Source organism: Montipora capricornis, chromosome 6 (assembly GCF_036669925.1).
Source record: "Montipora capricornis isolate CH-2021 chromosome 6, ASM3666992v2, whole genome shotgun sequence".
In the NCBI taxonomy this organism is placed as follows: domain Eukaryota; kingdom Metazoa; phylum Cnidaria; class Anthozoa; order Scleractinia; family Acroporidae; genus Montipora; species Montipora capricornis.
Window position 1 is genome coordinate 62,381,895 of NC_090888.1, and position 12,408 is coordinate 62,394,302.

General features: G+C 36.9%; 1 protein-coding gene and 1 long non-coding RNA gene across 2 annotated transcripts; one reads left to right on the forward strand and one right to left on the reverse strand.

Annotated features, from left to right (window-relative positions):
• Window positions 1-49: 49 nt before the first annotated feature.
• LOC138052803 (TIP41-like protein) lies at window positions 50-12,052 on the forward strand. The gene is made up of 7 exons (XM_068899386.1): window positions 50-208; window positions 928-1,107; window positions 6,065-6,167; window positions 6,924-7,055; window positions 8,685-8,780; window positions 10,471-10,542; window positions 10,776-12,052. The coding sequence occupies exons 1-7, from the start codon at window positions 123-125 to the stop codon at window positions 10,899-10,901; spliced, it is 795 nt and encodes a 264-aa protein (XP_068755487.1). The 5' UTR covers window positions 50-122; the 3' UTR covers window positions 10,902-12,052.
• Window positions 3,910-5,382, reverse strand: LOC138050730 (uncharacterized). The gene is made up of 3 exons (XR_011132684.1): window positions 5,213-5,382; window positions 4,141-5,022; window positions 3,910-3,935 (listed from the first exon to the last, which is right to left on the reverse strand). It is a non-coding gene; the product is annotated as an uncharacterized lncRNA (long non-coding RNA).
• Window positions 12,053-12,408: the final 356 nt, after the last annotated feature.

Genomic DNA, 12,408 nt, shown 5'->3' on the forward strand with positions numbered 1-12,408 from the left:
CTTCTTTGATCAGCGGTGCGTAATGTACAAAGGTAGATACTTTATATACAGGGAATACAGGCTGCGACTAGCTGTGATCGATGAAAGCGTTCTGATCGGCAAAAGAAAGTTATATTAATAGCATGAAAAAAACGGATACTTTTTCTTTTGGACCCTGGAAAATAACAACCACGAAAGGTTCTATCCTTAAAGCTGACGATTCTGAAAGGTGAGTAAGTTGATGCAGGAAGGAACCGTCCTGACTGTTGCACTAATCAACAAATTAAAGAAGGCAGCAGATCATCCGCTGTGGTTTCTATTATTAATTTTAATCTTCTTTTGATGTTATCTGTTTCTTTTGTATATTTAAAACCTACTTTAGTCTCCTAACTCTTACGAACTCTCCTTTAATTAGTTCTCTGGTAGAGTCGTCTCGGATTTTTTTCTCATTTATCAGGGTTAGCATATTTACCAATGATCTCGGGACATATTCCATTTACAATCTGAACCCCCCCCCCCCCCCCCCCCTTCCCCAATGGATTAGATTAGAATTCGACTCTTAGGAATCTTTTTCAAAGGCACCGACGAAAAGGCAAAGGGGTAGGGCGCCGACATAAGTACAGTTCCTCTTTTGTTCTTCAGTCCCCAATTCCCCAAGACTATTAAAATGTTGTCTGTGAAACCCCTTTTGTATTTTTCTTCATAAAAATAATAACTAAAATATTATGCATGCTCTCACTGGTCATTAGGTGTGTTTGCATGAGAGTTATGTAAATATGGTTGCCACATCTTCCCAGAGGAAGTTATCCAAACCCTTGACTGTATCTTGGCTTTGCATATAACAGTCTCAAATTTTCCCAATCCCCCTTGTGTTTAGATCAGGCTATGCAAACACGGAAAAAGTCTTGTCAATCACGTAACTGACAAAGTGATCAATTGTAAATTCAGGATCTCAGCTGAATTGGAACTTCCGTCTCTTCCTGAAATGGTCTTTGGAGATAACACGCTACAGATTGATCATGCTGCAGGATTTGGGATTCAGTTTAATGCGCTTGATGCACTTAGACTAGTAGACAACAAGCATGACCTGATGAAAGTTGCTGTCGCAGAGGAGTGGCAAAACAGTAGGTGGGTATATGTAAATAATACAGTAATGGGTTTATCAACTGGGTTGACATGGTAAATTCACCACTGCAGAGAAGTTTGAAAGCTGGTGTTTCGAGCATAAGCCCTTTATGTCACAGTGAATCTTTTGAGAAGGCCACATTTCAACAACTTCATTATAACACTATCAATAAAGCAGGACAATACTGGATTACCGGTAAGCAGCCTTTAGAGGAGAGGGAAAATATTACATCAGTTTTGTTTCAATTTTCTCCACCAACGCAGCACCGCAGTTTTTTTAGAAACTAAATCTGTTAATAACATGAGTGACAAATTACTTCTTAATTTTGGCACAAAATTTCAGCGTTAATTGATAATTTTACATGTGAAATTACAATGTTGCCATAGCAACATTTCCTACAGTGCCAAACTGGCATCTTATGAACATATTTTTTCACCCATGATGTTAATAGCTAATACTCGTGAAATTATTTGATTTTGGACAATCACCATTTAATTACCCATATCTACAAATCCATCATGGAAATTATAATAGTATTATTAGGAGCTCTCTGTCACCAACACCAAAATTCAAATGCAAATATTTATGTAGCATTCAACTTAGTCTTTTCTTAAATAAAATAATAAGATGTACATGTATTTAGAGTTTGTTGTTATTGGTTTATTTTTCTTTAATTTGTTACTTTTCAGAAAAAATAATATACATGTAATCTTAGGAGTACTAGCTAGTGTAGGAAATATATAAAATCTACATATCTACAATATATACACAGTAAACAAAAATAAAATGAAATGCCAAGAGAGAGTTAACCGGATCACCGAGTCAACTCCGAGTCCGAGTCAACTCCGAGTCCGAGTCAAGTGACCGAGTCAGTGGTTTTTTTTTATATAGCACAAAAAGTTCGCTTTTCGGCTCTGCCATTTAGATTTGAACAGTTTGAATCAATTAATTTCCTTGTTTTGCTAAAAGTGAAGCTACAACATGGTTCAACAAGCTACTACTCTCACCCAGAAGGACGGAAAGTATGGCTTGGAATTATCGATTGGGGAATTGGCAATTAAGAATCGAGTGACAAGAGGGTTTACTTTACAGACTCTTTACTTGACTGCTTGCCCGAAAGAAGAGATCGCACTCGACTTTTGGAAGAGAACAACGTTGGATGTCACATCTACATATGTAGAGTTGTTCCAATTTATTTCAATCGCAATATTTTCCAAGAGCTTGGTAGCCAAGCTGTAACAAGTGGACTGGACTTTCGATTGTGGTCGGTTGAATTAAAAGGAAAAAGGGAGCCCTTTTAACAGGAAACATTCAAGTAAAGACCTCTTCTATAGGAACGCGTCGCATTCCTTCTCCCAGTCTTGAATCTTTTTTAATGTTTAAACCAGAAGAATGTGTAGATTATCTCAGCACTTAAAAAAATTGGATTGGATTAGATGGGGGATACATACATGTAGATACAAGTTAAGTTTATGGTAAACTTAACTCACTCAATTTGAGCAGGGATGTTCATTTCCTTGCATTTTGGATACGTGAAAGTGGCAAGTCCATTTTACCATAACCTACTTTCTAAACCACATTGTTGTTTGTTTTTCCTAGCCTTGTGCTGTGTTGTGAAGCATAGAACGCTGGAATACAGTCAAACAAAGGACTACCTAAACAGCTGTCATCCTGATGGCATTTTACTGTTTTCAGTGTTACTGTACGCCATGCAATGTATGTAGTTGGGTTGGTGCAGTAGTTATGGGCAACCTTCCAAGCAATGAAATCTCAAATTTGGTGCCTGGCAAGTGTGCCAATTGAAAATTGAGGCTCATTGCTCTATAAAGGCAAAGTTCTGTGCATTGCAATAATTCTAAAACTCATTAAAAGTTAGCCTGTCAGTGCCAAGCAGCACAAAAGGCCTGGAAGCTCTTTGCTTTACTATCCTTTATATCCCAACTAAACCACCACTGACCAGGTATATGGGCTAAAAGAGCTTGGAAATTTTAATTTTAATCTTAACTTGAAAAAGTTGAACTTTTGATGAAAAATTTGCTTTTTCAGAGGTCTTTCAGTATTGTGTAGAACAAAAACAGAAAATAAAGCAACAAATGCCAATAAGAAATGAGTGGGTGGTGTTTATGTTCAAAAGTTTTTAATTATTTTGTTATAATTCCAACTTTCTTATATGATCAAAATTCATGTGCAAAGTCTGATTATAAGAAACACCCCTTAAACCCATCACGTTTATCATCAAGTTACAAGCAACAAAATGGACTTCATAACATTCAACAAACCAACAGTATCTGTTTTCCATAAAGGACCTTTCTTTCTTCTTCTAATGTGTCCCTTTTTTCTGGATAGAAACTACATTTTCAAAGGTTTTTAAAATAATATGTACACCTGTCAACCCAACATTTCTAAATTCAACAGCAACAAATGCAACAGCAATGGTTGTCATCAGAAAACAAATGACCAAGAATTGACAATCTAATACTTAGTCAAATGACAATGGGAAATCTAGAAAAGTAACCACTCTCCATTCATCTGGGGAGAAAATTGCAGTAGAATCCACATGAAATACACATGGAGGCTCTCTCCACTACGAACTTACACTTAAGATAGGCACAGTCATCATTAATACACTTGTATGATCCTTTGCAACATGCCAATCGACGAGTTCCTGTGAAACCGCTTCTTTGTGACATCATAAATCCAGCCCAAGGCCTTCCCTCTCGAGATGACTCCATGCGTCTTTCTTTGTCAAATATAAGCTATTTGACCAAGCAATCCATGTCAAAAGGCAACTTCTGGGGGGAGGGGGGGGGGGATTTAAAAATAGGAAGATCTGCAGTTAAAAAATTGTTTGTGCTGTTGTTTTAATATTTAAAAGTCGGCTCAGTACTGTACGACTGTTTTTGTTACAACATCTGACCACAAGCTGGGTCTAAGTGCCTTGCTTCCCTTGAGGGAAATGAAAAAAAAAGAGAAAATGAATAAACTTTATAAAAGCCTTTACCGTAAAACCATGAGCTGGGAAGAGATTTTTGTACCTCTGATTGACAAGCACTTTCACGGAACAACAACTTTTTAAACTGGGTCCATACTGTAAATTATTGAGAAAATTGTTGTGTCTTGAGTGTACATCATAATCGTAAATAGACTCCTACCCCACTCCTTCTGGGTTAAACCTGAAATCAATTTATCAAGTTACAGGTGTAAAATGTCCTTAAGAGTTAAAATCTAAAGATGGGATTCAGCCATATGAGTTGTTACAGTTCAAATTAATTTCCGAAATTCACGTCAAATATTTCAAACTAAGTTGAGGGAGATTTTCCTTCATTTGAAATTTATTTCCATAATCTTTCAATGAATATAATGACAGAAAACTGCTTTTTGGCCTGATATTAATTTTATACTCAAATTTATGTTCCAAAAAAGTGAGTGGATGCATTCACTGAACAGCCATAAGATTTTAGTATGTGGAAAATGCAAGGAAATAAAATGATCTCAGATGAAAATTAAGACCTCAATATACATTTGTATTTTAATTTCAATCTTTATTTTACAACAACCCGGGTAAACATGCAACTGTTTCATTGGAATTGCCGTAAGAACAACTGCAAAAGAGACAAAGTAATGGACATGCTGAAATTCTTCTCAAGGCATTTACATGTGTAATGGCCACATTACAATGTATACATATATATCTAGATTCATATCCTCAGGAAGATATTCTGCTCCATGTTATTCTTGATTTGTTTGATACATAGGTAAAAAAAATGTTAACATAAACAGCATTATAAACATTCATCCAGCACGATTTAAATTGCACGACTGTAGTTATTCATCATCCTCAGCTACGAAAAGTTTCCTTTTTGAAAGACTTTCACACATTTTTCATTTCCCATGGGAAGAAGCTGGCTTCGCACAACCTGTAAGGCGTAAGTGTTATTGGAGCTTGAAAATGTCACTATGGTTAATTTAATGTAATGCATGCTCTTTTTATGCTATCTTTTCATCTTAAGGAGCTCTGGAGTAGAGAGTAAAAAAATTATTGGCATAACTGCGTTGGAGAAAAGCTCATATTCAGGGCTAAGAAATACACAACAGATTCTATCTCACCTCGAGGTTGAGCTCTTCGTCGCTTCCCCTTACATCTTTACAGATATCAAAGTTAAAACAATTTCTGTTACTAATTTAGGTGAAAAGAACATTGCTTACGCGTATCTAATCATAGTAAACTCATTGAAGATGTATATATGATTTGAAAAAACATTCGTCCTTGCCACTCGCCATTCCTCGTGACTGAAAAAAAGGTATACCGCTGACCTGTAACTCGGCCTGACTCGGACTCGGACATGACTCGGGCTCGGACTTGACTCGGAGAATGGATTCACTCTGCCAAGAGAGAGAGAGAGAGAGAGAGTGTCTTGTTATATTCCTTAATATTATTTTCAAGGTTCTTGAGAAGAATGACCAAAAGTGCCAGAGGGATGCATAAAGCATTCATCAGTGCACAAAGAAGATTACTTTTAATGCCATCCATACATTGCACACTATTGTCACTGAATGCTGTGTGGTTATCACTGTAACTCTGACTGACATGGCTACCTTGTACCTTGCTGTTTTAATTTCCAATAATCATCAACTTTTTGCTGCCACCATAACTATTATACCCATCTCACCTAATGCAATGTTGGTTGAACAGGAACATGTTGAGCTTATAACCCATTCATGTCTCAACATTGTTTGGGGGAGGGGGGGGGGGGGTTAGATGGTGTTGCTGAAATATTGAGATTTACTTCCTGAAGCAAATTAAAGCATATTTATTATGGATGAGGAAGTTTAAGAATGTCTAAAAAAAAGGGATCCAGGGATAATGGTACAAGGAACCTACATGTAAGCAGATGTTTAATGAAAGTAAATAAATGTTTAAAGAGGGTCATACAATGTATTGTCTAAATTATTTTACAGACAAGATTCAGAATATATCACAGAAGTCATCAAACCCTTTGACTGGACATTTACCACAGATTACAGGGGTACATTGACTGGGGAAAAAGATCTCATTATGAAGGTACCACACTGCCTTGCCCTCAAAATTGAATGTTTTTAATACCAGTCAATTTACTAAGCCTTTAATATGCTATTTGTATAATAATATTACTTTTAACAAATTGAAGTTAAATCCACCTGTTAATGTAAATTAAGGAATAAAAACCTCTGTTTTGTATATTAAAAAGTCTCTGCTTATGAGCCAGAAGGCTCATCAGGCCAGCGCTTATCTCCGTTTTCTGTAGCATGAAGCGACTAGGAGTATTTATACTCCCCCCTGGATGGGATGATAGTCCATCGCAGGGTTACCCCCAGCATTACGCCGGTACCCATTTATACACCTGGGTGGAGAGAGGCACCGTGAGAGTAAAGTGTCTTGCCCAAGAACACAACACAATGTCCCCGGCCAGGCCCCAAACCCAGACCACTCGATTCGGTGTCGAGCACACTAACCATGAGGCCACCGCGCCTCCCAGCTTATCATAAATGCTAGGAAATGCTTTATGCCAGCCTTTCACTTTAAGCCCCCCTTCAAAGAAAATGCCCTCCCATCAGGGTCAAAAAGTTAATTTGAGAACCCCAACCATGAAGTGTAAACGACACTCAAAAACACAAACAAGGGTACATCGTTCCCTAGAGTACTGTTCTGTTCTCAATTTGTGAACCTACTATTCTTATTTTCTTCTTCATTAATTTTGTGATACAATCATTCTTTGTAATTCATTTTGACGTGTACACTAGTGGCTGTGTTAACATTGTTTGCTTGTTTTTCTTTCAGGTTGAACCTACCAATGAAAGAATAGATTTAGAACAACTAAAAGTAAAAGAAAAAATTTTCTTCTACGAGGATATCATATTGTATGAGGATGAATTAGCAGATAATGGAATAGCAAAATTAAATGTCAAAATGGTGAATATTGTCTTTTTGTTTTGTTTTACTGCATATTGATGAGTATTTTTATAATTAGCACTGATTGTCTTTTCCATTTAATTAGAGAATAAATTATGAGTTTTAGCACACAGAAACAATCCTTGTTTGGTTTTAGTCCATCTACTGTTTTTTAATGGATATCACAGATTTAAACATTTTGTTGAAAATGAGGAGAGAGCTTTTATGTCAGTAGTGCTTTGAAGTGCAGGCCTATGGAGTAAAAAAAATATAAATTATTCTTTCAAATGGGTATTAATCATTTACATGTACATGTACGCCTATTTGAAAGGGTTTTCAAAATAATGAAGAATGGCTGTTTCTGTCATGAAGTATCTTCTTTTTTTTTTACTTTTCAGGGATAATTTGCAATGAGTTTTAATTTGTGTTATGCAGTTAGCAAATATTGATGATGTCATCAGTGGTTTCACTGGAAGATGAATCACAAAAACGAGATTATCTCAGTCTGAAAAATGTAAAATAATGAGACAGCGCTTAAGCGATATTCAAACTTGGCATGAAAAGGAAAGGAAAGGAACTTTATTTAAGTGTCTAGTCGTTCTAGCACTGGAGCACTAATTGGGAACTCTGTAAAACTGAAATTAACAATGAAAGCAAATCATGTTGGTTTTTGTGGAGAGGGGAAACTGGAATACCTGGAGAAAACCTCTTCATGCAGAGTAGAGAACCAACAAACTCAACACATGACGCTGAGTCTGGGAATCGAACCCGCACAATCCCTGCATCGCCAAGGGTTAGTAATAACTTAAAGGTACGAGACAGTGGAGAGTAATCCCAGGTTGAGAACCTTGTCAAGATCTTTTATGATCATGAAAGATCTTGGATGATCTTGTCAAGATCTTAGCAAGATCTTAAAAATATCTTTCCAAGATCATTGAAAGATCTTGTCAAGATCTTACCAGGATCCTGCAGCTTCTTGCAGAATCTTCTCCAAGATCTTACATGATCTTACCAAAGGTCTTGCCAAGATTTTATCAAAGATCTTGCCATGATTTCACCAAGATCTTGTAAAGATCTTACCAAGGTTTTCAACCTGGGATGACATAACCATAGCAACACTTTAAATGAAATATCTCAATTTCCTCTCAAATCAGGCACGACAGACAGTCCTGCTCAAAATGCACATAGAGCCCATGTTGCCGTAGGTCTCTTAATAAACTCATTGAGTGTGAATGATGTTTGGTGAAGACAAAAAGGGGAAACACCAGTGCAGCACAAACTTGATCTGGAAGCAAAATGGTTGCCATGACAACTGTACAATGGCTGTCATTTTCTACAGTGACTGATGAACATTATTGGTGCCAATTTTGAAGAGAACTGCTTTTAATATTTGTGAGGATATTCTTGTTTTTGCGATTTGTTGTACCCTTGGAACCACTGATGATGTCATACTCAGTTTTTTTTACACTAAAACTTTAATTAATATCTCCAGAGCGATAGATGATCTTTCAAGAATGAGATGTACCATGTTTCTTTTCTTCAAAAAAGTCTTTCACATAAGCCTTTTCATACAATGTACTTTAGGCACTTTAGGAACCTTTTGCTATTTAAAACTAACTTGAAGGTAAATGTTTCTTTTTTTTCCTTCAGCGAGTCATGCAGGGTGGTTTCTTTTTACTCTTGAGATTTTTCCTGAGAGTTGATGGTGTGCTTGTTAGAATTAATGACACAAGAATATATCACAAGGTAATGTGGCAGGTGAACAGAAAGCAATCTTCGGTTAGTTTTCTTATCTCGAAGATCCACAATTAAGTACAAATCAAAGCATCACAATCACAAACAAGTTGCAATTTTGTCATTAATTTTATTTTGATGCCATTTAATGCCACAAAAAGGGTGGCGAATGGTTCTTCATAAACTCTGGGTCTCGCACTATTTGAGTAGAATTTCACGGGTCTCGCAGTCTCGTTTTTTTAGCGGTTATGTGCGTCTCGCAGTCTCGTTTTTTATATGAAGGTGTCAAAACACTTTGAAGTCTCGGTCTCGCAATCTAAAAAGTCAAAATGTCTCGGGCTCGCAAAGAATAACGCTGGTCTCGCCGTCTCGCAAAGTCTCGCATTTACCATTCGCCACCCCTACAAAAGAAAGATAGGTAGTTGTACAGCATTGTAATCTATTAAATAAATTTAATGTATAAGGAATGTACTATAATTTGAAGTGCAGGCTATAGACGAAAGAGAGAAATGGTCCTTGCACTTTCCCTGCCTATAAGAGACATTTTTAACAAGAAAAACTGTCCATTATAAAGTGCAAGAACTTCTCTCTTTGCTCTATAACCAGCACTGCAAATATATGAATCATTATTACATTTCTTTCATTGAGTCCTTTCACAAGAACAAGCCCAACAAACTGACCTGCCCCCAACTGTGTGGCTTCATAGGTTACTTGGTAGAGCATTGCACCAGCAGTGCAGAAGTCATGGGTTTGAATTCCATTGGAGCAACCTGAATTTTTCAGCTGTCTATATTAAAGAGACCATTTCTTAAATTATCCAGACAACTGCGAGGATCGTTTCTCTCTTTCATAACAGTTTTACAACTGGTGACCCTGGGGCACTCACATCAAACTCAAATCAAACATTTAGTTTTTGAGGAGAGGAAAAAACAGGGTTTGCCTAAAATCAGGAATCTGGAAATGGAATCCGCAATAAGAAATCTGGAATCCAATATAAAAACTTTAACCAAGGTCACTTGGCTTACACTAATTTGCCAAATTTTTTGGCCTAATGCTAGCATGGGTAGATGCTTTCTTTAGGCTTAAGGTTAGCTTTACCAAATGTTATAGTAAGGTTAACATCATCACAAATTGTTGATATTTAGGATTGTTCTGTATCATTTCATTTCATTTCGTTTCACTTTGTTTAGCAAATTAGTGCAAGGCTTTGGTTAAAGTTTTTATATTGGATTCTGGATTTCTTATGAATACCTATTCCAGATTTCTTATTCCGGATTCCAGATTTGGGTTCTTGGGCAAACCCGGAAAAACAGGAGTACCCAGAGAAAAACCTCTTGTCATGCCGGATGTGGGAGTTAAACCGAGACCACAGTCGTGATAGGCACGTGTTCTCACCAGTGCACCATCCCTGCTGTCAATGGAAACTGCAAACTGATGAGATACATGTAACAGAGCTCGAGGTCAAGTCGATTAATAGGTGTAGGAGATGAGGAGGTCCTACAGACTGCACAATATGCTTACAATATGTTTTCAACTCACTCATTCTATTAATTGTGACAATAATTATCAACAATTATTATTATTGTGTTGCCACGTACAATCAGTAAGTCAAATACATGTACAGGAAGTACTGACATCATTAATTTTATTTTTAAATATACTCATGGCATGAAAATTAATAAGAAATTATCTCAAACTTTAGGCTGGTTCTTCTCATATGTTGAGAGAATATTCCTCAAAAGAAAGAAAAATAGGAGAAATCTTGGACTTAAAGGTATGTATAGTTTATTTAATAGATGTACACGTATGAAAATGAGCTATCCCATTGACTCCTAGGCAATGGGACTCAATAGATATAACTCTGTCCAATGCCAGATGATCCTATTCGTCATTGGGGTTGGCCAGGGTGGTTCAGTTGTCAGCGGGTTAAATAAAGTAAGAATTTAGACTTAAACTGAATACGGTCTTCATACATGAAAAATATATAATTTGTGCTTTTTCCTCTAGCTCTCCATCACAGACCCAACGCAACTTGCTGATCATTTGTTTCTAAACCACGAAAAGTGTGAGAGACTTTTGTTCCCCAATGGAGTTGACAAAATGACTGGGCTAGAGCAATCTGTTTGTCATTAGAGAAGCTATTGCCTGGCATACTGCTTCAAAACTACACTCATTCACCATGCCAAAACGACATGCAACCCTGAATCTCACGCACTGCAGGTGGTTGCACAAGTTAAAGCTTTGTTGGGTTTCAGTTGATGAAATGAAACTGACAGTGACAGATCCATTTGGAAATCTCTCCTTGGTTTTTGAGGTTGTTTTGAAATACTCTTCTAAACCTTGAGGTTCTGCACTTGTTTCGATAATTGAAGGTTTTGCTTTTTGTAAAAGGAAGCTTAACATGAACTATATGTACATCATCTGCAGGCGATTATTTATTGTATATATGGTAACTGAAAAATAAATTTGGGATAGTTTAAGTTCTCCAGAGTTTTCAGTACATGTATGATGTATGTCATGCCTACAGCAGCTGTAAATTGGCGGAAATGCCAGACCGCTGCTGACCATGTTGACAGCTCAGAAAAACAAAATTGTATTTAACACCAAACTTGGCAGTGTTATCACTAGAGGAGAGAGGTTGGTGAACAAGGAAAATCTGGTGGTGTCTGGCTGGCATCTTACATCAAAGTGGACATGGAATAAAAAAGCAAGTGCCTGGCCAAGAATGTCTGGAATTTCTTTATTGTTAGTTCATTGATCAGATAACCATTGCCATTACACGTATATCTGGTATGAAGTTGTCATCAACCTGATGATATGGACACCAACCCTTATTCTCTTGTCAGTGATACTCCAAAGTGGAATCAAGTGGTGCAGAAACTAGTTTTTACAGTGTTTGAAACAGATGAAGTTAATTAATCACATCTTTGGGAGCCCAGGTGTAAGGATTTGTGAAATAGTCAACAGGCCCCACTTGTTCAAAGGTATCACAACTTTATCCCGTGGATCCTCTAGAAGTCACTATCCAACAATAATATTTCCATCTGTGAAGAGATAAATTTAAGTATTATTTTGCTGGGCCAGGCGTAACTTTGAATATGCATACTCTAAGCACAGTGTCAGTGTTAAACGCGAAGTATATTATTTTTGCTGTCTGGATAGCGACTTGTCCACTTGGTAAAGTTATCCAACCTTTGAACAACTGGGGCCAGTTGATTTAAAAATTTGAGCCAAATATTGACTGAAGAAATTGACATTAAAAATGACTTTTCCTTGTTATTAAATTGAAGTGTCCTTAATGGTTGTGTCTGTAGCACCTTGAGGGGTTAAACTGCTTTTTAGCAACTAGCTTCTTCTTGAGTGTGAGCTTCGTGTATTTGAAGGAAGGTCACTGAGGTGCCCTTATTAGATGCCGTGCATTAATTCAAATTTATGCAAAGGCACAATATTAATTTTGATTACTAGGAAAAGTAGGCCAAGCCTATGGTCACAGTATGAGAGGGAATTTAGGAATTTGAATTTCTTATAAAATTATTTCCCCATTATACTGCAAGCCTTTCCATAAAACATTGGGTTAAAAATTCCTGAAACCTGGTTCATTCCATGACTACCGGTAAGTATTTATGCAGTACATGTAGTT

What these genes read in the sequence shown, in the direction of transcription:
- LOC138052803 (XM_068899386.1), top strand. Translation starts at nt 123, where the DNA reads ATGAAAAAAACGGATACTTTTTCTTTTGGACCCTGGAAAATAACAACC. An exon ending in AAAGCTGACGATTCTGAAAG is followed by an intron (nt 209 to 927) that starts GTGAGTAAGTTG and finishes TTGTAAATTCAG; the next exon opens with GATCTCAGCTGAATTGGAAC. An exon ending in ACACAAGAATATATCACAAG is followed by an intron (nt 8,781 to 10,470) that starts GTAATGTGGCAG and finishes CTCAAACTTTAG; the next exon opens with GCTGGTTCTTCTCATATGTT.